Here is a 27,094-nt window from a genome sequence, read left to right as displayed (position 1 = left end):
TCCACGCAGCAGTCCAAGCTGCTAAATAAACTGCTTTTGGGATGCACAGCAGCACGCTAATCTTAGCCAGTGAAGCATCAGGGGCGGTGCAAACCAAGGGAGATTTATTAGGTCACCCACTCCATCCCCCCGCCCCCACGGCCGGGACAGAGTTTTTCCTGATAGGAAGTAGAACGGAGACCTGAAAGTGAGTGGCAAGCCAACCCTCCAATCACAGGGCGAGCCTTCTAGCAGCCGCTCATTCTCTCTCCTCCATTAGCAGCCGGCGCCAAGCTGGTAAGACTGCAAATCCAGTTGGGTGAGCGTTGCTTTGGGCACGGGGACTCCATGGTTGCAAGGTGAGCGTTTGCATTCGGGGTGTCGATTTCAATTGGGGCAGTCTGAGATTGGGAGAGTAGTGAAGTAGGCAGATCCTGTGCAAATGGATGCGTCCTTCTTGGATACAGTTTAATGTTTTGTTTGCTCGGGTTCCCCTTTCTTGGCATTGTTTTTATTTTCCACATTGCTACGTTGATAGCCAGCCTTCTATAAGGGGTGTCACTAGGGCAATCTTATAGGTCACTTTCCCTTGTGACCCGAATGAGGATTTGATCCCAAGTGCCCAGGGATTAACATGCCATGCCATGCTGTTTTTGGTTCAGCCTTAACGGTTAATTAAACACTTCTGCATAGAATGGTAAGATTGGCAAAGGAGTGGTTTTGTAAAGCGGCATATCAATAAGACTTTTCATGTTTTGAGTATTCAGAGTGCTTATAACTCTGTCAATTGGGGCTTCCTATTCCCCCCCCCCCCCACCAGCCTGCACACATCTTTTAACAGGACTTTGATCTACAGGACTTAGCAGGTAGGAATGCAGATGGTTTCTACAGTTTGTGGTGCTGTTAAAAAGACTTTGGGATGCGCAGACAATGCTCAACTTCCCCCCATTATCTAATATTTATTATCCTGAGTCGAGAAAGGGTCAAAAGAGAGTGACTTCTTCAATGCCACATGATGTACTTAGGAGGCATGTAAAATGCAGGACTAGCCACACTACTGAATTAACTGGTAATTTGAAAATCAGAATTTAGCCTTGATTCACACATGCTCAGCAAAAAAATAAAACAAAGCGGGTCTGGTGAAATCTTGGAGACAAATAGAATTTATTGTAGCAGATACTTTTTGTGAGTCAGAGCTGACTTCACCAGATGCATGGAGATGTTTGCTTGATCCATGTGTCTGATAAAGCGAGCTTTGACGAACAAAAGTTTATGCTGGAATAGTCTGTACCTACCCTGTCACCTGACTCCTGTTTTTGTTTTGCCGCCACAGACAAACATGGTTACTCATCTGGAATTAGTGGAAAAGTAAATATTTCCCCAATGATAAGGAAGCCCCAGGGTAGTGGTGGGATTCAAATAATTTAACAACTGGTTGTTTACAAACGCTATTTTAGCAACCAGTTCTGCCAAAGTGGTGCGAACCTGCTGAATCCCACCATTTATCCAGGGTCCTAAACTTGGTATTTTGTTAAATATACTTATTGCAAAGAATATTGTTGACTAGTCCATGTGCTGTACATGTGTTTGTGTAAGTGGTAGTTCAGTCTTATAATTGCAGCCTTCTCTGTGCTTTTCAAGTAGCCGACAGGTTTCTTGGGCCTGTCCCAAATAGGTGCTTGGTTGGTCTTTTTTAAAAAGCTGTACCAAGGGGCCCTTAATGCATTTCTCTAAAGATGTGTACCTTCCTGGGAACTTTTCACATTACTGGCACGGTTTGTCAGCTCAAACCTGGAAATTCCAGAATAGCACCTCCAAATATCTGTTGCCTGTGATTCTAGTTTGGCAGGGTGGTTTACAGTTGGAAATGCATTGTTAAGCACATTCCATTATTAAGTTATGTACAGTAGCTCTTCATGTAGGTTTTAAATTCCATGCTATGAATCAGCATATAAATTCTGAAATAAATAAAAGGCATCGTCCACTTTGTTTTTGTGGCTATTTTAGGCTGTTCGAGCAGGGCCTTGATTTATGGTGCTTCGTGAATCACCATGCACAGTGGCTTTGCAGTTGCAATATCAACTGTCTAAACAGCCTGGCTAGCCCAGTTTTGTCAGATCTTGGAAGCTAAGCAGGGTCAGCCTTTGTTTAGTCCAGGGTTGCTGTAAAGTGGGAGGGAATGGCAAACCCTCCCCTCTCCCCGGTCGAATCCCCACTACCGTCTTAGCCAGGTTTCAGAACACAAACTAACCAGGTTTGAACCCCCCCCCCCCCCGAAAGCCCCCCCCCCCCCCCCCCCCCCCCCCCCCCCCCCCCCCCCCCCCACCCCCCCCCACCCTCCCCCCCCCCCCCCACCCACCCCCCGCCCACCACCCCCCCACCCCCACCCCCCCCCCCCCCCACCCACCTCCCCCCCCTCCCCCTTCCCCCCCCACCTCCCCTCCCCCCAAACCACCCCCACCCCCCCCCCACCCCCCCCCCCCCCCATCCACCCCCCCCCCCACCCCCCAACCCCTACACACCCCCCGCCCCCCCCCCCCCCCCCGCCACAACCCCCCCCCGCCCCCCCCCCCCCCCCCCCCCCCCCCCCCCTTCCCCAACCCCCCCCCCCCGTTGCCCCCCCCCCCCCCCCCCACCCCCCCCCCCCCCCACCCCCCCCCCCCCCACAAGGGTCGAATCCCCACTACCGTCTTAGCCAGGTTTCAGAACACAAACTAACCAGGTTTGAGGTCGTTTGTGTTCTGAAACCTGGCTAAGATGGTAGTGGGGATTCGACCGGGGAGGTCGTCCCTCAAACCTGGTTAGTTTGTGTTCTGAAACCTGGTTAAGACGGTAGTGGGGATTCGACCCTTGTTCATCTCTTGCCTCGAAAAACCCTACAGGGATGCCATCATCTGGCTATGATTTGATGGCACTCTCTACCACTGCTTAAATATTTCTGTTCAAGCATTTATTGCTCCTGGACATATAATTGTGTGATTTAAGTGTTGTCTTGAAAGAACTTGGAAGCTTCAGGTGAAAATTATAGTTTTTCAGGAATAGTTTTTGTAAAAATTTAAAGACAAGACAGCAACAACTTCCACTGCTTTGTTTCAGTCTGAGAAAAAGAAGTCACCAAAAACCATCCATACCGGTAGATTAATTTTAGCTCACCCAAAGAAATGCATGTGGTGTGCTGTGGATATAGTTGTCTACTCCTCTGTTCTCACATGATTTATCACTCCTTCCCAGAGGCCTATGGGGCACCTCAGTTTTTTTTTGTCACTCCTTGCTGCATCACTTGTGTATAAATGAGTCTTAAGAAATGGAAACCTTTCTGTAGGATAATAGAGCATTGGTCCACAACACTGATGCATTTGAATGGGGAAGCATTCCTGGATAGTGTTAAAGGCTGTTAAGAACTGCGTAAATCATCGTAGGAATGGGAAACATTGCCTGACGCAACGGCAGTAAAACTCAGTTTACAAAGTAGGTGTTTTTCCCTTCCTGCAGACTAGACCAACTGTGGACCCTTGTGTTCCTTAATGGTCTCCCATCCAAACACTGACGAAGGCCAACTCTGCATAGCTTCTGAGATCAAATGAGATCCAGCTGGTCTGGGCCATCCCAGTAAGGGCCCAGGCATCTTTTCTAGTACTTTACTAGAGGTTAATCTTCCCTACACTTGAAAGGGGCCTGATGGGCTGTCCAATACAATCCACTTAGTTGGTACAAGAACTCCAAAGCTACGACTTTCCTGGCAGATGGCTGTCCTGCCTCATTTGCATGTTGAATACTGATGGTCTTTGCTGAATCCAGTTGTCCTCATTTGCTCCCTAGTAGCCTCACGGAATATCATGGAAAAGCTGCCCTCTGTTTTCTTTTTTGTAAAGGCAGGCAACAGTAGAGAAACAAAAGGAACTCCTTAGCCATGTCTGTGTGTCCTGTCTCAAGGAAATAACTGGTTCTTGTTTCCTTCCGTGCAGCTTTTCTAAAATCTAGTGTTGAGAGACTTGGGGTGAAAGAAGGGCGACTATTTTCAGCACTTTGTGAACATTCGACTCATGACACCTTTTTACATACAGTTTAATTTGCCTTTCTCCTCGCTAAGCTAGGAAAAGCTTTACCTAATGAAGCATACAGGTGGTACTTAGAAAAGGTCCATCTGTTGTTGAACCTTTGCCTAAGACAGTGATTCTCAACCTTCCTAATGCTGTGACCCTTTAACATAGTTCCTCATGTTGTGGTGACCCCCAACCCTAATATTTATCCATTTTACAGATGGAGAACACTGATGCAGAGAGTCTGAGACTCTGTGAAAGGGAAAACCACTGGCCTAAGAGCAAAGGATAAGGGCTGAACTGTGTAATCCTCAGTTGTAGGAGCATTTGTAATTTGAATACTGGAAACTCTATTGTACTGCAGTCTTTTATTGAAAGTTTAAAAAAATTTAAAAATTGACTAGAACTAAAAAGAAAAAAGGTCAGACAGGGAAAAAAGAAAAGAAAAATTAAAAAGAAGATATATATAAAGAAGAAGCTTCTGATTTTTGCTGCAGCAAATACAAGCAAAATTACAAACTTAACGCTTATTCTATAGTAAGAGAAAACCCTCTCTTTTTCTATTATCTAATGAATGTTCAAATCCACAAATCATCAGTTCATTTTTTTCTGGTACGTGCAAAAGTCTATATGGGGTTTCCAATCAGTAATAAAGATATTGTCTTTTCTCTGATCAAAGAAGTAAGTTTGGCTATCTGTGTAGTTTCCATCATCTTCGCCAACCATTCTTCTATTGTGGGTAATGTCAGACTTTTCCATTTTTTGAGCATACAATAGGATTGCTGCCGTAGTTATATATAAGAATAAAGTTCCATGACTCTTTTCTAGCTGTTTGTCCATTAGTCCCAGAAGAAAAGCCTTTGATTTCAATTGTCTTTAGAATCTTCTGAATTAGTGAGTGAATTTGTTTCCAAAACTTTTTGGCTTTGCTGCAGGTCCACCATAAACGATAAAAAGTCCGTTCTTTCTGTTTTGTCCTTTTTAAACCTTTCTGATAATTGTTCATAAAAAGTTTATATTTTCTTCATGTTCTCCAAATGACACATCTAACAGTGATTTTTAAAGTCCATATTAACCTTGTCATACCACAAATAGCCACACATGTATGTCCCGTCTCAATGAAATAACTGGTTCTTGTTTCCTTCTGTGATCTCAAATCATGCCCTTCTAACTCCAGTAACCGTCTGTTTTTCAACACCCACACTTTCATCCAAAACTAAGCAACAAACACAAAATATAATTTCAAATCAGGTACATCCTTTCCTTTTGGGTTTTTTCTCTTGCCATACAAATTTTGATGTATCGTTCCACCACTGTTTAAATGGTGCATCAGTTGTTAAAACAGATAGCGTCCAAAACAAAAATAATATTCTGGGTAAAAAAAAAATCTTAATCACAGATATTTTCCTCAAAAAAGACAAATGTAATTTATTTCATCTTGAGGTATCTTTTAAGGTTCATTCCAAATTGTAATTATTTTAAAGTGACATATAGTTCATATTTGTCAAAGTTCATATTTGTCATATCGAGGTTTTTTTACCTTTCTACCTTAAAACCTGTTTTATTCATCAGCTCTGTTTGATCTTATATTTTCATATTTTGTGTTATCCTTGTTTTCTATATAGTAATCTTAAAACCTGCTACTCTACCAAATTCTTGAAATGTTTGCTGGTAATAATTCTATTCCTTTTAAGAGATCTTCTAATTAATATCAGATTTTCTGCAAAGGTTTTTAATTAATAGGTCTCATTTTTTATCTTTGTGCCTGTAATCCTCTCTTCTTATCTTATATTTAAAATTTTTTTCCTAACAGTAATACACAATTAATTCTCTTTGTAACAACGTTTCATTTAATCTTCATGTAAAAGTGGTGGATTTTCTCTTATACAACGTTTTCTCTTATACAACTGAACTCACTGGATTATGATTTGAAAAAGTTTTTTGATATATTCAGACCTTATGTCTAAAAAAATAAATATATGTATAATTCAATTCCATTTTCCAATGGATGTTTGGATTCAGAACTATAACAATTAAAAAGGGGTTGTGTATGAAGTTCAACGGAATTGGCAAGTTCTGAATTTGGCCAAATATATGCAGTGGAAAAGGTTTGATTCAGAAAGAGAATGCACCCAGGTACACGTGTGTGTGCTAGTTCTGGACCCATTAGTTCTGTTCCATGGTTATCAGCAGAGTTTGTTCCAGAAAACAACTCTGTGGAGAGAATCCAAGGACAGGAGACCAGGCAGATATAGGATGGATAGAGACTAATTTACACACCTGCATATGTTATGTAGTAAAATTCCCATTACCATGTGAATAGGTGACACAGATGTCTGCGGTATTAAGTGGTATAATAACTGGGTTGATCAATATTGGGAACAATGCCATCTGGATGTTATCATTTGATTGCTAGGTGCCATGATGGCATCCCATGTGAAATGGGGTCCAGATTGCCACATGCAATTTGCATTGCTGTCCTAAAACGGCTTATGCACTTCCAAGTCCACTGATATGAATGGGCTTCAATGGCTGTAACGCTATTAAGGATTAAGAGACATCTCCCAGATGTGTATCATGCAGTGTATTCAGTCAGGCATTCCACTGGCTGTGCGTTCCTCCCTTGGCAGTGGTAGTTGGACTAAAGAACAAGATGCTACTCAGATACATAGTGGATGCTGATCAATAGAAATGCCAGATGTGTTCTCCAGTTTTCTTAAAATTGATCAATAGGGTTCGCCATCTGGAATGCTCTGATGCTTACATTCGGAAGGAGCGGATGTTGGATTTTATCTCTGAGGTTAAATGCAGCCGTGGTGGTGTGTCCAAACATTATGGCTCATTGACAGTGGAGTAGACTAGTTGGTGTGGGGCCCTGGGGAAATGCTGGAACTCCAGAGCTTGAGGAGTCCCATGGCGCAGAGTGGCAAGCTGCCCACGACCTGAGCTCAATCCTGATTGAAGCTGGAAGGCAGGTGTGTAGCTGCAAAGGGGACATCTGGGACAGTTTGTCCTGGGCGCTGCCATTACAGTCACGTGGGGAGGCAGGGCTGGGGGCGTGTCGGGGGCGTGGAGGTCGTGCACAGGACGCCCCGGACACAGTTCCCCCTCCCTTTGTCATTGTTCCAAGGTTAGTAAAATGAGTACCCAGTTTATGTGGGTGGGTGGGGGGTAAATGGTAGATGACCGTGGAAGGCAATGGCAACCCCCCCCCAGCCCCTGTAAACAAAGTCTGTCTAGTAATTATTGGGATGAAGTGTCCCCTCATGGCTCAGTTATGACCCCATGGTTGCACAGGCTTAACCTTTTTACAGCTTGATACGTTTAGAAAATGGAACAGTTTTTGCAAACAGCCGATCTAGGGTTTGCCCAGCAAGGAGAATGGATAATGTAATAAGCCTGTTCCCCAGTGCGTGTGTAGGATAAGTGGGCAGTAAATAAAACTAGACTTTAAGCAGACATTATGGACACCAGACCTCAATTTGTGTGCACATAATAACGTACCAAACAGCACAGTCCCTCCCCCCTTTCTTTGTAGGCAACATTACCGATTGTACTTAATTCAGAGTTTAAAGCCTCCTTTTGAATCTGCGTGTGTCCAGTGACATCCTTAGTTGAATCACTAGAGACAGTATGTTCTATTAACACAATAGCTGGCTGGAGGGCCTCTTGCATCAGCAGAAGACTCCTTGTGTTGGTGGAGAAAAACATTGTTAGCAGAAGAGGCCCACAAGAGCTGTGCAAATGTTTGGAGGGGTTGTGACGAATAACTCCTGGAGTTGAGAGGTGGAGAGACAGCCATTTGGACACTTCTGTAGTAATAGTTGACCTTTATTTTTCACATTTAATACGGAAATTGGGATGCTTCGTGCCAATGTACAGTTGAATTTAGGTTTCCGCCTGCCCGGCACTATTGTAGAACACAGGGTCTATCAGTTTGTAGATATGGGGAGATGTTTATCCATCTCTGCAGTGTTGGATGCTCCAACACATATTTCTTTCATGTTTATAGCACTAATGGCATCATAAACAACTAAATAACATCTGTAAACAGGGTTGAGGCAAATATGTGGATCTAAAACCAAGCATTGTTTGATGACTCAAAAGTACCGTCAGATATTGGTCCCTTGCTGGATATTAGTCATAGGTCTCTGGAGAAGCTTTCACTCTGCTGTGCCAATTGCTTCCCACCACCGGTCTGCTTTCTTCTCTCCTCTTTCTTCCACCACTGTCTTTTGCTGACTTGTACTTCTGATATTTCTCCTCATGCTTCCCTCTCATTAATTTTACAAAAATAGATAGTTACATAAGATGCTTGGCCCACAGGCCCTTCAGCTCCAGTGGCTACTTTTACACAAGGATTCCTCCCTCCCCCCCATGCACCCGGAATGCAGGAAGCCCCCCCAGATTTTGTGCGAGCTTCCACAGGACTTGGCCATGGACTTTCCTTATGTGCCACACACACTCACAAATTACTTCCAATTCCCTTCAGCGAAGGAGGAGTTTCTAAAAACAATATTGACCCAGGAAGTCAAAAAGAAATGACAGCAGGGGAGAAATCCAATGTAAATGGCCGATATGCCAACTTCAGGGACGTATCACCCCATCCCATTTTTCATCTCCTCCACCGTCACACACCTTCTCTCTCAGTCTTCTTGCACACTTGTAGAATTCAAGGGAGAGGCAGGGTCAGTCTCTCAGGTAAGAGACCGAGGCACTGTGCACCTGCCTCACTCTTTACAAGTGCCAGTCATTTATTTATTTATTTTTATTTATTCCATTTATACCCTGCCCTATACTGAAGTCCCAGGATGGACAGCTTGAATAATGGGGTTAAAAACCTGTTAAAACATACAGTCATAAAAACATAAAACATGAACTGCCTCTCTCTTGCTTCCCATCAGGTGTTATGGAATTTGAAAGCTGCAAGAATCTCTTGTTCCTTCTGGCTTTCTTGGTCACAAATGGAGAGGCAAAATCCTGCTTTTTCTGTGCCACATGGCTTGAATTTGGGGGTGTGCGTGGGACAGGACTAATGGTCACTAATAATAATGACTGACTACTGATCCTAGCTGAAATTTGCAATCCACTTCTCAGAGAGGAAGGTGGATGTAAATATGTGGGCCCTAGGTGCTAGGGATACACGATTGTATGTGTGGGTGTTTAGGTTGTATGCAAAACGTTCTCTTGAAGAGATTGTGGAGCCCGTTGGCATGGCTTTATCAAGGAACGGCTGAGCAAATCAAGAGTGCCGTGGGTGTTGCGTTCAAGTATGACAGATGTGTTAAGCTTATATAATCAGCTGACCTACTTTCCCCCACATAGCACTTTCCCCATTTTGTAGAAAGTTTTAAGGAGCAAGAGGTCATTAAAACAGTGGTTCCCTCCCCCCCCCCTTCCTTTGGGGGATCGTAGAGAGAGATGGCGTTGCTTCCTCCCCCAAAGTATGTGTCCAAGACACTGCTTTCAATCTGGCCAGGAATGGAAGCTTTTCTGTGTGAGGTTGTAGCTCCAGAGAGACCCCAGGCATCTAACTGGGGTGCTCAAAATCGCTTCAGACATTACATGCAGGAGAAACGCACAGATTTTCTTTCACGTGTTTCAGTGGTACTGTGGAAGATCAACACATGGATTTTCTGAGAAGAGGATTTGTGTTTTTCTGTGGTGTTTGAAGCAGCTCTTTTGGCGCTTTGCTGCTTTAACTCGTTGGACTAGTCTGGACGGGTCACCATGGTGTCCTTGCCAAGACCAGTGTCTCTGTATGTGGGGGGCAATGGGAGGGAAAACCATGATGGAATTCACTGCCAGTAAAGGCACACTGATTCAAGAAAGAACTATAAAGATTTATGGCTTTTAAGTCTGCTGTTGTCTGTAGCACCTAAATGAAACCTCCATGTGCAGAAGAAATATATCTCTGAATACTGACTGCTTTGAGGTGAACGGTAGGCAATGTGCATTTGCATCATGTTCTGCTTGAAGGCTTCCGGAGTTATCTGCTCAACATTGTTGGAAGCAGAATACTGGACTAGGAAGTAAAGGCAGCGCATTGTTTTGTGATATCGTGGCAGTGATTTGCTTCTTTTATGCAACAGTCTTAATTCCAGTACTTAGGCCTACGTGGCTACACCTACCTGGCTAATTGTTTTGTGAAATTCGCACTGCAAGTGGCCTACCTTGCAGGGGTGATTTTCTTGACTTTAATCCTGGGAAGATTGGAAACTATCCCTTCAGCTTCTGGCTGTTTGGATAGTGAAAAGGGGCTGGTAACAGCTACTAAGGCCGTGTGAGGACTCATACACCAGCGTTTTGTAATCTTCTGTGTTGCTGGCCCATCCTGAGAATCCCTTGGAGAAGGGGTTCTTGACACATGCTTTTCCAGTGAGCTCAGGGTGTTATAAATGTTTCTCCTTTTCACATATTCCCAGAACTGCATGCCTGTTAGGCTAAGGGGGTGTGTGTGACTGCCCAGGGTCAGCCAGGGATGGTCATGGCAATGTTGAAATGTGAGGGTCCACCAGATACTAGTTGGTATCTCTATCCGTACCACATTGGCCCTGTAGAGTTACTATGCAAAGCTTCTGAAGAAAAACTGGCATTGAAAATTTAGTGCCTGTACAGGTTTATCACCAGGTTTGGGCTGTACCATTTCAGACTACAGGTGTGGGCTCATTTTCCACAAATATATCCCCTGCCCATAAACAGCATATTGGGAGAGAAGGCTGTGCTAGAACCATTTCCAGCATATATCTAATATTCTATGTGCAGGGAATTTTTTGGGGACCATTCAATCATGTGAATCCACACTTGCGCTCTGAAGTGGCGCAGTCCGGACCTAGGTTTTCTTCCTTACCGAACCTTAGCACAACCGTCAGATCCTGTTCAATTCTAATTGCTGTAGGTTTTCACCGCCTGTTGTTTTCTCTTAGGTAGGCTGTGCAATCGTGCCTTTTTCGCCTAAGACTTGCATAGGATGAATGCGTTCACAACGGCTGAGGTGAGTACAACAGGTGTTACGTGGTACGTTCTGCCTTTTTAAAAGTGACACGTTGCTTGACTCGTGGAATACGCAGGCATGTTCTTTGCTTAGTCAAAAATCCTTGAAGCACATTAGGAGAATATTAGGCTCAGCTTGTATGTGGGATTGGTGCCGGCCGTACCCCTGTTTTTTGGGGGAATCTAAACAAATCATGCCATAAAGACTGTATAAATTGTGCTTGAGTCCAATTTCACCTTGGATGTGATTTTGCCAGCCCCAGTGGATAAAGCATTCTTCTTCCCTTGAATTTCCTCTTGGGGGTGGGTGGGGAGGGGGGTTTAGTCTGTCCTACTGGCTTGTGAGAACTGTTCTTAATGCGGCAAGGAGCTGTTCATGATACTGTAGATCAGCGGTGAGATTGCAGATACTGCTTCTTAGGAGAGGAGGAGACGTGCATAAGTCTGCCCTAGCTTTAGGATTGCTGCAGAAATAAGATTGTTAAGACACTGGGGCTTCAGGAAGCCTGTTGCACAGAATCCACGGTGCCCCAACGTAGATCTAGCATCGGGGCACTGTTTGTGTCGGTAGGAAGCTGGGAATGTCACACTCTTCCACACCCTGTCCCTTGTCCACCGTGGCCAGATTCCCCCCTCCCTTCTGCTTTCTGAGCTTACCCTGGTGCTGAGTTAGGGTCTGCACCAGCAATGTGAAAAATAGATAGTGCAAGCCACTGGCCCCCCAGCCCACTTTTTACTGCGTGGATTGGAAAAAAGACCCATTCACTTTGCTGGAGCTTACGTACAAGTAAACGTGGTTAAAGAGGGCGGCCTTTGATGTTTGTTCTGCACCAGTGGGAACGGGATCTGGCAAAATTTGGAAGTCTGTGAATGGTGAAGCGCAGTTACCTGGATCATATGGTTGAAGTTTGGCAGCTGCTGTGGGGAAAGGGGAGATTAAGTAAGTTGCCAAATTGCGGGGGGACTGCACCCCATCAGAATGTGCCTGATAGGTTCTTAATTTTTAGGTTGTGCAGATGAGCGCTGAGCAGCAATTACAGGGAGGGAGGAAAAATGGATTAGTAAGGAGATAAGGTGGTGAGGTTTCTATCGGCACGTGGGAGGGAATCTGAAAGATAAATATGTAAGATGCAAATGGCCTATTTAAGTGCATGGATCCTTGCGCATGTTAATCTGAGGACTGAATTTTGCCAGGTGGGTGGCACAGCCATTGTTTGGCTAAAAGAAGTTGTACTTGCATTGCAAGGGTCCAACAATAAATAAGTGAAGGGCAAGTCTAATGGTCTCTTTACTCTGTGGCGTAGCTAGAGGGGTGTGGGGGGAGCTAGAGCCCTGGACGCCACTCCCTCTGATCATGAGGGGGCACACTGCGGGGCCGCCCCCAATTATGCCCCAGCCCCGAACAATTATTTATCAGATTTCTGCTACCTTCAGGGAACCAGAACATATTGCAGAGGATTCTGGGTTTCTGTTGTAGTTCGTGGGTGGCAAGAGCTGATTGCATCTGGGCTTGCCTTGCCCCATTTAAATGGGGAATGTGACCCAGGGCACGCTAGCGCTCGACTGCAGCTGTGTGTTGCCAGAAGTAATCGATAGTGGCAGGCAAGCTATTTTCCAGGGAAGCTCGTCTGCCGTTCCTGCCTCGTCAGACTCCAGGACACAGCTTTGAAAAATCGCCAGTCCAAAGTTGCTGATCTCTCTGTTTCGTCTCTGTGCAGATGGTTTCTCACTAGATGCTGCTCCCCCCACCAGGCTGAAGAGGTTCTACTTGCAATGGCCAAGTACAAGCTAGTCCTCCTGAGGCACGGGGAAGGGGCCTGGAACAAAGAGAACCGTTTCTGCAGCTGGGTGGACCAGAAGCTGAGTGGCGATGGAGTGAAGGAAGCCCAGTCCTGCGGCAAGCACCTCCGAAACCTGGGCTTCGAGTTCGACCTCGTGTTCACGTCCATCCTCAGCCGCTCTATCCAGACTGCTTGGCTGGTGCTCGAAGAGATGGGGCAGGAATGGGTGCCCACAGAGGCTTCCTGGAGGCTGAACGAGAGGCACTATGGGGCGCTGATTGGCCTCAACCGGGCAGAAATGGCTCTGAACCACGGGGAAGAGCAGGTGAAGAGGTGGCGGAGGAGCTACGCGGTCACCCCGCCCCCCATCACAGAGTCCCATCCTTATTATCATGAAATTTATAACGATCGCAGGTATCAGCTTTGTGACGTGCCCTTGGAAAAACTCCCCAAGGCCGAAAGTTTAAAGGAAGTCCTTGACAGACTCCTGCCGTACTGGAATGAGAGGATAGCGCCGGAGGTAAAGAAGGGCAAAACGGTCCTTATCTCTGCTCACGGGAATAGCACGCGGGCTCTGCTGAAACATTTGGAAGGTAATGTTGCCGTTTAAAAGTTTAAAAAACCTAGCAAGTGTAGTCTAAACTCCGCCAGTGATGAAACATTTTCTTTGCATGCTGATTCAGATAAATGCAGCCTATTTTTGGAAGGATGAAGAAGAAGAGGAGGAGTTTGGATTTATACCTCACCTTTCTCTCCTGTAAGGAGACTCAAGGTGGCTTATAAACTCCTTTCTTTTCCTCTCCCCACAACAGACACCTTGTGAGGCAGGTGAGGCTGAGAGAGTTCCAAAGAACTGCAACCTGCCTAAGGTCACCCAGCAGGAATGTAGGAGTGCGGAAACACACCCGGTTCACCAGATGAGCTTCTACCACTCAGGTGGAGGAGTAGGGCATCAAACCTGGTTCTCCAGATTAGAATCCACCTGCTCTTAACCACCGCACCACGCTGGCTGGGGGCGGTTCAGGCTGTATGAAGCTATAAATTTATGTTGGGTTTTAACTGTCATGGCTTCCCACTTAGAATCGTAGTAAGGAATTCTGCTATAGTTTCGAAAGTACTAGAAATAGGGACGGTCGTTTGGAAAGGGTGCTGCAAACTGAGTAGGAGAAGCTGCTTTGTGCTGAGTCAGACAGTGGGAATGTCAGTCTTTGATACTCAGGTCGGCAGCTGCTCTCCAGAGCTTTAACGCAGCGGTCGTTTCATATCGCCTGCTACCTGATCCTTTCAGTGGGAGATGCTGAGGATTGGGTTTGGGATCTTCTGGGATCTTCTGCATGCTAAGCAGCTGGTCTGCCATTCGGCCACAGCCTCTCCTTTATCTTGTTAGAGACCCTTGATGTGTATGTGGATAAATGCGAGTACGACTCTCGGGTTTCTTGGAGAAAGGCTACGGGGTCAGTTTTAGGGCTGTGGTATGGTTATCCTCTTAGAGAACGAGCAGTTCTCTTCATAAACTTCTGGCAAGCTGGATTTATGCTCGTGGACAACTTCTGCTCCTTTCTATTCTTTATTTATCTTCCTAATATTTAAAGCAGGTTGGGCAGAGAATGCACCTTGTGCGTGGCTGCTTGTTCAAGTCACGCACCTCCTAGGGACAACGCTTATCTTCTTCCCTCCACACCACATTGGCCCAGCTTAGCCTCCAGTGTGGGCCCTGCCAAGTGGTTTTAGAAAGTGTGCGGGGCCAGCAGTGTCTTTTGCCCAGCAAGGCTTCTGATTGGCTACTGGAGTTTGATTGGCTGTGTCGGTTTTTTGTTTTAAAAAATTGCTTTGGCATCAGCTGCCGCCACAGAACAAGCTGCCCCGAGTCCCTCGGGAGATGGGTGGGCTATAAATGTAAAATATACATAAATATAAAGTAGATAAAATATTCACAGTGTGACTGAAGGCAAGCTGTGGCCGCCTTTTCTGCCTGGCTACGTCTCCTGCAGAGTTTATTCCGTGGCAGCCATTTTGTTTTAGGGCCCACAATGCCGTGTCAGGATTCCAAAGGTACCTGCAGGCTCAAAAAGGTCAGGGACCCCCTGAGGTGGAGGGACCCCTACAGAGTGGGGCCTGTGGGTAGCACAGGCATCAGGTACGTCGCTCACCCAGATGAAAATAGGCCGCCCTTTGAGCCTGTCTGTGGCATAAAGTCACGCCTCCACACTTGCTCACATCTCTAGCTTCGTGTTACTGCCTTCTTGTAGGCAGTAGACAAAACAGCCCCAGGGCACTCTGAGTGTGTGTGTGTGTGCGTGCGTGTGTGCCTGCAGAGGCTGGAATATTTGCATTGTTATTATTGTATTGCACATGCTTTGATTGCAGTATCTCATACCTGGGCTTTGTCTTCGGTGCTTCGTGCCCCGAAAGTATTGGTCCCCATTGTGTGAGAGAGAGACAGTTGATGCAGCATTCTCTTTGGGGCGGGGCTGTTATTGTCCCAGGTAATCGATCCGTAGCTCGCAGCAGGCCGTGTCACCCTGTACTTTGAAATTATTAACTCACACCTACGTTGGTGCGATGTTTCCCAACAGAAACCCTGCCTATCAGTTGCAGGCAGATCAGCAGTGTTCGGGTGCCGCATGGGACTGCCAGTTCCTCGGCAGAATGTGGGTGACCTCAATAATCTTTTTAAGCCACTGCCAAAATTGAGCCAAGCTTTTTACAACAAAAATACTTGAGAAGACTCAAGTCTAAAGCGTCCATAAATTAAACTGTCACTTCTCTGGTTATTCTTTCACTTCCTGCCCAAGCGAGACGTTCTGTTCTCTTGTCAGGTATAAGCGTAGGTAGCAAATGGAGTCAACAGTGGTTCGTTCCAGTTTTAGGGTTATCTAATTTAAGTTTATATTGGGGTAATCGATTTGTAAGGAGCCGCGTGGCGTAGTGGTTAAGTGCTTGCACTGCCGCTCACACGGTCAGGAGTTCGAGCCCACTGTGAGTCAGATATCCTGGCAGCTGGCTCATGGTCAACTCAGCCATCCATCCATTCCTTGGTCGGTAAATGAGTACCTAGCACATAGCTAGGGGGTGAAGAATAGCCAGGGAAAGCAATGGCAAACTACTCCACAAAAATGGCTTGCCTATGAAATCACTGCTTGCAGTGGTACCCCAGGGTTGAACATGACTGAAGAGGAAACTTTACCTTTAATCGGTTTGTGGAGGGGTCACGGGCCAAATGGCATAAAACCAGCCCTGGGGATCTTGAGTTGTTTGAACATGCTGGCAACACGGACGCTGTTCTGGTCCAGCCTCACCCTGTGAAGGCTGTGCTGGATCAGGTCCAAGGCTCATCTCTTCCAGAGTTCGGTCTGCCAGATGTCTCCAGGAATCTCAAAAGGAGTGTGTGAAAATACAGGTCTTTCTAGTCTTTCCTCTTGTCCTGGCACCCAGCATTTGGCATTGATCCTGCCTACAGATATTGCTTTGGGCCATCAGGAAGAAGGACTGTTCCATAAATCTTTTTGAAAAGCCAACCATTTTTTTAAATTAGGCAATTAAACCCTGCTTTTCCCCCCCCCTCCCTGGTGGGAGTTCAAAGCAGCTGATGGCTTTCTTCTCCCTCCGTTTTATCATTGCAACGACAACCCTGTGATGTAGGTTAGGCTGAGAGAGCGTGAGCAAGCAGCTGGCCCAAGGTCACACCAAAGCTCCTATGGCAGAATGGGGATTCGAACTGGAGTCTCCCAGATCCTAGCGCAGTGATGGTGAACCTTTTTGAGACCGAGTGCCCAAATTGCAACTCAAAACCCACTTATTTATCGCAAAGTGCCAACATGGCAATTTAACCTGAATACTGAGGTTTTAGTTTTAGAAAAAACGGTTGGCTCCAAGGCACGCGTTACTCGGGAGTAAGCTTGGTGGTAGTCAGTGGCATTGCTTTGAAGCAACTGTGCAACGCTTCGAAGGGGTGAATCACGACCCTAGGAGGGTTTACTCAGAAGCAAGCCCCATTGCCAGCAACCAAACTTACTCCCAGGTAAAGGATCACGCTTTAGTTCTTCCCATGAAAATCAGTAGGGTTTAACAGCGCTTAACAGGGTTACCTACACCGCTTCCCCAAAACTAGGTCTTAGGTTTAATGCTAATAATCTCCCTGAAATAATGACACTATTATCACATGATGAACTCTGTGCACGCGTGCCCACAGAGAGGGCTCTGAGTGCCACCTCTGGCACCCGTGCCATAGGTTCGCCACCACTGTCCTAGTGTGACCTTGTAACCACTACTCCAGCATGACTTTCCACACTGTGCTGGTTCATTTAAACTAGTGGTCCTCATATCTTGTAAGACTACGGGCATCTAAGGTTGGTTTTACCTCCTTGATAAGGAGATATAGGAAGGAAAGCTTGCTGATCCTGGTTGCAGAGGAAGTTTTGGGGAGGGGGCTTCTATAGTGGAGCTGATAGGTTACTTAGGGCTTTTGATGTAGGCTCAGATCTCGAAAGCTAACCCCAGTTGGCCTTGGTAAGTATTTGGATGGGAAACCACCAAGGAATTCCAGGGTTGCTGTGCAGAGAAAAGCAATGGCCAACCACCTCTGGATGTCTCTGGCCTTGAAGTCCCTCTGGGGTTGCCCTAAGTCAGCTGTGACTTGATGGCATTTTATGCACACGCGGGTTGCAGGCATTTTTTTTTTAATGGGGTGGAGGTTGTGTTGGGTCTCATCAGATTTTGTACTTTAAAAAATGAATTTGTAAGCTGCCTCGAACTGTGGGAAAGTCAAATGTACACAAAACCTAACGGGTTGAAATAACCCCTGGCACATCCTTGTAGTGGGAACTAGGTAAGGGGGAAATGACAGACAGACAGAGATAGAGAGACAGAGACAGAGACACACAGAGACAGAGACACACAGACAGACACTTTAATGTCATTGTGCATGCGCAACGAAAATACAAACATCCCCCGATGCACATTTCTGCAGTCCTCACACCCCATCTTCCACACTCCCCTTCCAACCATCCCTACACAGCTACAGCCACGTCAACGCGACACCATGGAGTTCAGCATAGCCACAGCTCTAGAATAGAAGTTGTCTCTGAGCCTAGTTGTCCTTGTTTTTATGATCCTAGATGGTAATATTTCAAAAAAAGAGTATGCAGGGTAAGACGGGTCTTTCAGAATATTCTGAACTTTCTTTAAGCAGCGGGAATTATAGAGTTCTTCCAAAGAGGGGAGAGGGCATCCAGTAAGTCTCTGGGCAGTAGTAATCACCCTATGGAGCGCCTTCCTATCTGCCACTATGCAACTGGCAAACCATGCACAGGGGCAGCATGTCAGGACACTCTCTGTGATGTAAAACCACAATCCTCAAATAAGTCTGATTATAGAAAGGGGGGGGGGTACTGCACAGCCCACGGCCTTTTGGAACTTTCCTCCTGCAGGTAAATGTGTAAGAAGCAGCCTGAGTGTTGGAGCTTGGAAGCTAAGCAGGGTTGTACGTGAATAAGAGACCACCTAGGAGGACCAGGGTTGCTGTGCAGAGGAGAGCAACGGCAGACCATTTCTGCTTATTTCTTGAAAGCCCCGTGGGCCTGGGATTGCCAGGAATCAGTCGCGACTTGACAGCACACAGTTGTTTCATGTCCTCGCACCTGGACTTTTAAAAAGTTGTCATTTTCAAGCAAAAGTGTTCAGACTCTCTTGTCTGACTCATTTGAAATGCAGGCTCTTCAGAAGGCTGAAAAATTCTTCACCGTTCTCATTAATTTTGGGGGGATGAGATTGGGGTTTCAAGCTAAATGAGACTTTCATTGCGCTTGTTAAGCAGTAGGGAAGGTTTGAGCAGGATATTTTCATTTATTGGATTTATTGGATATGTTAAAATGCCTAGATCAGCGATTCCTTCCCCATGGCTCAAGAGCCACAAGTAGCTCCTCCGCCCCGACACCTCTGGCTCTTCATTTCACTTCCTGCAGCTTTGCTGTGCGCCTTTGAAGGCATACCGAAAAGGAAATTGACAAATAAGGCAATGAAATGTAATATTGTTACATTGAAAATTTATCTGGTGAGGTAGGTGGGACTGAAAGAGTTCCAGAGAACTGTGTCTAGCTAGCCCAAGGTCACCCAGCAGGAATGTAGGAGTGTGGAAACACATCTGGCTCACCAGATAAGCCTCTGCCACTCATGTGGAGGAGTGGGGAATCAAACCTGGTTCTCCAGATTAGAATCCACCTGCTCTTAACCACTGCACCATGCTGGCTCTCACACAAACATAGACAAACATAGACAATATCCTGGCTGTTACAGGTTTTCCAGGTTGTGTGCTAACATTTCACCAGCATCTATGGCTGGCATCTTCAGAGGCATGGCATGATGAGGAATTGTAGCATCTGGTGGATGGTGAAATGGTATTGTACAAGTACCCTGTTTTTTGGTTTAGGTGTTTTATAGCCCCTAACTACACAAAACACTCCACACTGTGCCATGTCGTGACATACCTCTGAAGATGCCAGCCATAGATGGGTGTGAAATGTTAGTCATTAAAACTACCAGTCCACAGCCGCACAACCTGGAAAATCCACAACAGCCAGTTGATTCCAGCTGTGAAAGACTTCGACAATACGGTATTTAACCCCTTCACAGCTGGTGGTTGATACCAGCTATGTCTTTCTGAGCTGTCTTCCCTAAAGATAAAGGGTGATGGTGTGATTTATTTTCTCTAGAGTATTCATTAAAAAGTCTAGGAAAGTGACAAGAGGCAGAGAGAGCCTATAAAGGTTGGTTGGCAGTGGGGTGTGTGATTCATCCATCCGTCACAAGTGACCAGGCCTGCAGTCTTAGGCTGCCATTGTATAGGAGTGGAGATGCATACAGGTAGCTGCCGGTGGGTGAAAAGTCTCCAAATCAGCCCGCTGTGCAGACAAACCAGTTTCAAGTGGAAAAGTGGCTTGCCGGTCACACTAGGTCAGGGGTAGGGAACCTTTAACACTCAAAGAGCCATTTGGACCCGTTTTCCACGGGAAAAGAAAACACTTGGAGCCGCAAATAATTTTTGACATTTAAAATAAAGATAACACTATATATATTGGGGTTTTTTTTACCTTTTATTCCGCTCATTCTGAGAAGCGCATGGATGCGCAGCAGGGCAGGCAAGGATGAAGCCGGCAGCTCGGCCTCGCCGGCTGCTGGGAAAGCGCTCGCCCCGCTCCAACAGGGCGGGCGAGAGGGGAAGCCCGCGGCGCGGCCCAGCCGACCGCGAGCAGTTGGTGCACCCGCCCTGCTGCCTGCAGGCGGGCAAGGATGGGGCCTGCGGCTCGGCTCGTGGAGCCACAGTGCAAGGGGAGAAGAGCCGCATGCGGCTCTCGAGCCGCAGGTTCCCTACCCCTGCACTAGGTGAACAGCAACAGGTGAAATGCCTCTGGGCGTGTGCATTTTCCTTCCCTGTTAGAGGTACAGCTATCTAGGATTATGGATAGGTATATATTTGGTTGGACAAATGTAGGAGCAGGTGAAGGCCAAGAACCCCCATAAGTCTTGAAGCCAGCTTAGATGGGACACAGGTGTAGGAGTAAAGGCGACTCGACATTCTTGGGTGCCGGAGTGGGGCACTGTTTTTTCTCTTTGCGTGAACCTGATTGTGCATGCTGTGCTCTTAACTGGATAGGATGCCACTCCTTGTCAAAGTCAGGAGCTTCTCTCTGACTCCTCCTCTGTGTTCTTCCCGTCTCCTCATTGGCCCCTTCCGCACATGCAGAATAATGCACTTTCAGTGCACTTTGAAGCTGGATTTTACTGTGTGGAATAGCAAAATCCACTTGCAGAAAGTTGTGAAAGTGGATTGAAAGCGCATTATTCTGCATGTGCAGAAGGGGCCATAGTCTTCCAAGAGGCAAGACCTGGTTGTTCTGTGGGAGACTTTCTATTTGCCTGCAGCAGTGGCGTAGGAGGTTAAGAGCTCGTGTATCTAATCTGGAGGAACCGGGTTTGATTCACCGCTCTGCCGCCTGAGCTGTGAAGGCTTATCTGGGGAATTCAGATTAGCCTGTACACTCCCACACATGCCAGCTGGGTGACCGTGGGCTAGTCACAGCTTCTGGGAGCTCTCTCAGCCCCACCTACCTCACAGGGTGTTTGTAGTGAGGGGGGAAGGGCAAGAAGATTGTAAGCCCCTTTGAGTCTCCTGCAGGAAAGAAAGGGGGGATATAAATCCAAACTCTTCTTCTTCTTCTTGTATAGCTAGGTAGTTGTTATAGGCAAAGGTATTCTTTCGATTAGGCTTCTGTCTCCTTTCCACTACAAATGGATGAGTACATTTGATCTTTTTCCAGTATACATGTCTCATGCAAGTGTTTGCTGTGCATACATGTGCCCATGTTTTAACTCTGCTACAGTAACCAATGGATCAATGTTCGTGATAGAAGGCAGCCATGTTGGCTTTGCTCATTTTAATGTGCCAGTCACTTGAATGATTCCCCTTTGAAAAAAGGGCTGTAGACTATTCCTTGGGCCTCTATCCAATGGGAATAATTGGTCAGGGAAGGCGTGATGCTTAAACTAGGTTCATTTTGAGATGCAGACATGGACTAAAGTGCATTTCATCTTAGACTGATGAACTGAGACTGCAGTGCAACCAGATACAGAAATGCAAGGAAAGGTCAACTGGTTTGGTGTCATGAAACCTATGAAGTAACCAGACACCGGCCTTAGTTGACATTTACCTTGTGTGCCAACATGTCATTCATTTCTCATAGTGGTGAATATAAAGGGGGAAAGTAGCATTTACTGAGTGACTGTTGTGAGTTTTCCAGGCTGTGTGGCTGTGGTTTGGTAGTTTTTGCTCCTTCACCGCATCTGTGGCGGGTGACTTCAGAGGTATGTCACAGCAAGATGTGCTGTTCTCTGTGACACAGTGTGGCGTGGTTGTATGGTGGGGAATATACTTTGTCTGCCTCACAGGAGGGTGAGGCACATTTGCATGTGTCTGGGTAGATTTCATCTACAGTTGCGTTTGCTGTTGCCTTTGCAATAACATTCACATCTCGCCGTGACATAGAACCATAGACATCTCGCTGTGACATAGAACCATAGAACCAAGGGCCATCCAGTCCAACCCTCTGCAATGCAGGAACACACAATCAAAGCACTCCTGACGGATGGCCATCCGGCCTCTTTAAAAACCTCCAAAGAAGGAGGAGACTCCTCCACATTCCGAGGTAGTGCATTCCACTGTCGAACAGCCCTGACAGTCAGGAATTAAGGTCACCATTTGCAGAAGGGGTCTCGCCATTGATTTAATTTGAGGAGGTGAGAAGTCAGGAAGAGTCCTTGGTCATCTCTGGGTTCTTTTTTCCTGTGTCCAGAGCATGTATTTAATAGGCGTCTCTGCTCTGTGTTCTGAACATAGGAACTAAACTGCCTTGGCAGGAGCAAGCAGATTTCTCATCACTAAAAAGTTTCAAAAAACAACAACACACACACCACCATCTTGATTTGCATTTCACAACCCTACAGGTCTCGTTTTCACGGATGCTCCATCCTATTGGGATGATAAATGGATTTTGTGATTTTTTTTTAATCCTAAGCAGTTCTTGGCCTCTAAGGAGTAATGGAAAGGGCTGTCTTCTCTGCCCCCTCCCCCCATTTATTAATATAGCACAGTTTGGCAGAACTAGTTGATTTGTTTGCAAAGCTTTTTTTTAAAAAAAGTTATCTGACGATTATCTTCAATTGGTGGAGAGCTTTAAACTAGGGTAGAGAGTGCCTGTGAACAGGCATCTGCCAGCATGAGTTAAAATCAAGCGATCAATAAAGAGCTTTAAATAGGTATGGTCTGAGGCATGTGTTGGTGTGAATTAAGGTCGTCATTTTTTGCTCTCATTCAGCGCTGGCTTATTTAGAAGCAAGTCCCCGTTTCTGTGAGCCTTTTCCCAAGCTGGTGCAGGAGTTTGGTTTCAGTATTACCCCATACGTCCCTACTCGTGCTGGTGGTCCCCGGCCCCTCAATGATGCGGCTGGCCTCCACACGGGCCAGGACTTTTACAGCACTGGTCCCGGCCTGGTGGAACACCCTTCCTCCAACTGTCCGGGCCCTGCGGGACCTCGGTGAATTCCACAGGGCCTGAAAGACCGTGTTGTTCCACCGGGCCTTCGGAGTGTCCAGCTGCTGATAGGGTGCCCCCTCACTGCTCTTTGCCCTGGCGCTGTTACGTCCCCCTTCTTGGGGTAGGTTTTAATTGGGGTTTCTGGACGCCTCTTGTTTATTTATTTATTAATTGTTATCTGCTGTTTTATATGAGTTCTTAGGAAATTTTATTGATGATTAATAGGATGGAGCTTATGTATTTGTGTATTGTGTATGATTTGCTCCTGCTTAATGTTTTTTGAATTGTGTTGTTCACCGCCCGGAGCCCTTTGGGGATCGGGCGGTATAGAAATTGAATGAATGAATGAATGAATAAAGAAAGAAAGAAAGAAAGAAAGAGAGGGAGAGAGAGAGAGGGAAAGCTGTTTTGAAGCTTTATCAACCGCTGCTGATAAGTCTGGACCAATTCTCATTGACTCATTAAGATGCCACCTTCAAATGCTAGCACACATATCAGGACATTCTCCATAAGGATAAACCAGGCAAATTGTTAAAAATGGGAAGTTCAGGCAGGGTGACTGATGTTCATCACTCGTGAGCTGGGGAAGCTATTCCAGAACGATTGGTGGAAAATGCTGTCAAGTTACCATTGACTTATGGGGATCCTCATGGGCAATGATTCCTAGCCTTTTTTCCACCCACATAGTCCTTGGCAACCCGTTTCCCTAAAATTGTACTCCCATATTAGCAAACCCAGTACGTAATTTTTTTCACGTACCCCCTAACACTCTGGCCTATACCCCTGCGGGTATGCATACCTCGGGGGGGGGGGGGCACTCCTATAAGGGTTTCAAGGCAAGAGACAAACAGAAGCAGCTCTGTCTTGCAGCCTGGTACTTCTTTGATGGTCTCACATCCAAATATTTACCAAGGGATGACCCAGGTAAACCTTGGATCTGATGCAGCAGAGTTTCTCTTACATTAAGGCAGGAAGGGGACGTCCTCTCTGGCTCAAGCAGAGCCACTCTGTAACAGAAAGGTAAGGCAGATCTTATTACTGAATTGCTGGGTTTAAGTTTAGAGGACGCAACCTTATATTGGATGTTCCATCACACTTTGCCATGTCTTGTTTTGGGTAGAATTCCTAGAGAATTTAATTCCCAGCCTGTGTTCTGGGGCCCCTCAGGTGTAGCAGGAAAATATAAGATGTGTGGGGAAGGAAGGCAGTGGAAGCAGGCTACTGGAAGGGAGAAAGAAAGCAGCAACCTGGAGAGGCTGGGAGAAGGAAGTGTGGGTGGCAGCTAGGCAAGGTACAGGGAGGAAGAAAACCCAGAGGGGAGGAAGGGGAAAAAAATCTTTCAAGTGTGTGAGGAGAAGAACAGGTCAAAGGAGAGAAGCCAGGGACATTCCAGGGTGGGATGGGGAAGGATTGCCCTTCCTGTGAATCCTTTTGGATCCTCAGCTTGTATTTCATCATGCGCCTACACACGGACGCTCACAAGTGTGTGTCACAGGCGTTGAAAGTCTGCAAGATACCCTTGTTGGGGAGTGTCTTGTGGCAGCCTTATCCCAGCCCACCTACCCAGATCTGGTCATAAATCTTTGTTCTTTCCTTCCCTTCAGGCATTTCTGACGAGGCCATTGTCAACGTCACCCTTCCCACCGGCGTTCCTGTTCTCCTTGAGCTTGATGAGGATCTACGTCCACTCGGCCCACACCAGTTTCTCGGTGACCAAGAAGCCATCCAAGCGGCCATCAAGAAAGTGGAGGATCAAGGGAAAGCCAAGCCCGCGGAGAAATAAAGACCAGTTTCCCCAATGCACGTGCTCTCATCTGTTATCGTAGGTGGTAGCAGATGACGCTTGGTGATTGCACTATGCCAACTTTATTTAATTTTAAGTTCTCAGTGGAAAATGGTGGCTAGATGTTAACCCTTCTTCCTCTTGGGAGCCTTCAGGTCAAATTCCAGTCTAACAGAAAGTGAATTCACTAGATTTCCGCTAGGGCAGGTTTGTCCAACTCTGGTGCCCCAGATGTTGATGGACTACTATTCCCATCGGTCCCTGCCAATTGGCCTTGCTGGCAAGGGCTGATGGGAATCGTAGTCCACGAAACATCTGGGGCACCAGAGTTGGACTCCCCTGCCTAGGGCAACGGAAGATCATTGCATAACCTTCCGAAATGCTATGCATACAGGTGGGAATAAAACGTTATCTGCTATTCCACGATTCTTTGGTAGATCCACCTTTATTTTTACAGTTTGAACTGGGAAGCTGGCTTTTGGGTGGAGGGAGAGAACTTCTTGGCTATTTCTGCTCATATTGTGTCAATAAATTCCCTATCTCCCCACCTGCCTCTGTTGTCTCACTATCTTTTCCCTTGTGATAAAAATCAGGTGTGTGCGGAGGAGGGGCAGAAATAGTCAGGGGACAAAATCAATTTGTTCAGCGTGGAGTCTTTGTTTTTCCTGTACAAGATTCTCCTTCCTTAAGCATACCCAGGGCATAGCCTACGGTGGCTTTTCACTTGGACCTGTTTTAAATTGCCAGGAAGCCATTTTCTACTGACATGCCAGCCTTAATTTTGGGCATTTCTCCTCCAGTGTGAAGTCACCACCCCTTGAGTTTTAGATCTGCCACAACCTTGAAAGCCTTGCGAATCTTTACTTTGGGGGATTTGCCTGGTAATATCCCTATGTAAAGTCTCGTGTGTTCCTTGCATGCGAGCACCCCAGAGAGGGCGGCGAGCATCTGCCGAGGCCGGATTGGCCGACTGATCTTTTTATAATGAAGTCCAAAAATTGACTTCTGAACCATTTCTTCTGTCCATATTTCCCCCTGAATTGAGACTGGAGATTTACTACCTTCAGCTGAAACTGAAGCTATGCTGACGTTTTATCCAAGTGGATCTCGTTGTGATTGTTCCCCACTGGGGGAAAAATGACAACAATAGGTTATTCACAAAACTTTTCAAGAATATGAATGTGCAAATCTGATTTGAAATGTTTGCATGACACTTTCTTTTAAGCTTTCCAGGCAGTCAGGTCCAGTCCAACGGCCCGTCTTTCTTTATATCCTTGCCTCCCTTCCTGGACTTTCAAGGGCATCTCAGGCGTTTGACACTGAACGTGCTGCCCGTTTGCTCTCTTTGTGGCTGAATCACACTGTCGGTGTAACGTTTCGCTCTGATGAATCGTTTTTGAATTGGGCTCATTGTGCTGGTGAAGCACGGCTTGACCTCTTGGTGAGGGATTCTTGATTTGTTTTTAAATACATGAATAGCTTTGGCAACTTAAACACCTCCCCTCCCCCCCCCAAGTTCTTAGTCTGTTTAAAAGAAGAAGAGTTTGGATTTATACCCCGCCTTTCTCCCCTGTAAGGAGACTCAAGGCGCTTATAAACTCCTGTCGTAGGAGGTTATATAAACTCCAGTGGCGTAGGAGGTTAAGAGCTCGTGTATCTAATCTGGAGGAACCGGGTTTGATTCCCTGCTCTGCTGCCTGAGCTGTGGAGGCTTATCTGGGGAATTCAGATTAGCCTGTACACTCCCACACACGCCAGCTGGGTGACCTTGGGCTAGTCACAGCTTCTCAGAGCTCTCTCAGCCCCACCTACCTCACAGGGTGTTTGTTGTGAGGGGGGGAAGGGCAAGGAGATTGTAAGCCCCTTTGAGTCTCCTACAGGAGAGAAAGGGGGGATATAAATCCAAACTCCTCCTCCTCCTCCTCCTCCTCCTCCTCCTCCTCTTCCTCTTCCTCTTCCTCTTCTTCTTCTTCTTCCTCTTCCTCTTGTTCTTGTTCTTGTTCTTGTTCTTCTTGTTCTTGTTCTTGTTCTTCTTCTTCTTCTTCTTCTTCTTCTTCTTCTTCTTCTTCTTCTTCTTCTTCTTCTTCTTCTTCTTCTTCTTGTTCTTCTTCCTCTTCCTCTTCTTCCTCTTCTTCCTCTTCTTCCTCTTCCTTTCCCTTCCCACAACAGGCACCTTGTGAGTTAGGTGGGGCTGAGAAAGTTCTGAGGGAACTGTGACTAGCCCAAGGTCACCCAGTAGGAATGTAAGAGTGGGGAAACCAATCTGGTTCACCAAATAAGAGTCCGCTGCTCATGTGGGGGAGTGAAGAATCAAACCCAGTTCTCCAGATTTTAGTCCATGTGCTCTTAACCACTACATTATGCTGGTGAGTTTCATTCACCGTGGGGTTTTGGGGGGAGGAATCCCTTCAGCTGACAAAATGATTTGAC

At 46.4% G+C, this 27,094-nt stretch overlaps 1 protein-coding gene across 3 annotated transcripts; it reads left to right on the top strand.

Moving 5' to 3' along the window:
• The first annotated feature begins 232 nt into the window (after nt 1-232).
• Nucleotides 233-25,211, top strand: BPGM (bisphosphoglycerate mutase). 3 transcript variants are annotated; one of them, XM_048501854.1, is made up of 4 exons: nt 233-338; nt 10,946-11,013; nt 12,731-13,386; nt 24,486-25,211. In XM_048501854.1, exons 2-4 carry the CDS (start codon nt 10,994-10,996, stop codon nt 24,662-24,664), a joined length of 855 nt encoding a protein of 284 aa, XP_048357811.1. In that variant the 5' UTR covers nt 233-338; nt 10,946-10,993; the 3' UTR covers nt 24,665-25,211. The 3 variants fall into 3 exon arrangements, with proteins under 3 accessions (XP_048357811.1, XP_048357812.1, XP_048357813.1); XM_048501855.1 differs by having other exon boundaries at nt 262-338; nt 10,950-11,013; XM_048501856.1 differs by lacking the exon at nt 233-338 and adding an exon at nt 826-845.
• The last annotated feature ends 1,883 nt before the right edge of the window (nt 25,212-27,094 follow it).

The sequence above is a fragment of the Sphaerodactylus townsendi genome, linkage group LG06, assembly GCF_021028975.2.
Source record: "Sphaerodactylus townsendi isolate TG3544 linkage group LG06, MPM_Stown_v2.3, whole genome shotgun sequence".
NCBI lineage: Eukaryota > Metazoa > Chordata > Lepidosauria > Squamata > Sphaerodactylidae > Sphaerodactylus > Sphaerodactylus townsendi.
The sequence above is the reverse complement of the archived record's forward strand: the minus strand, read 5'-3'. Positions and strand labels throughout refer to the sequence as shown.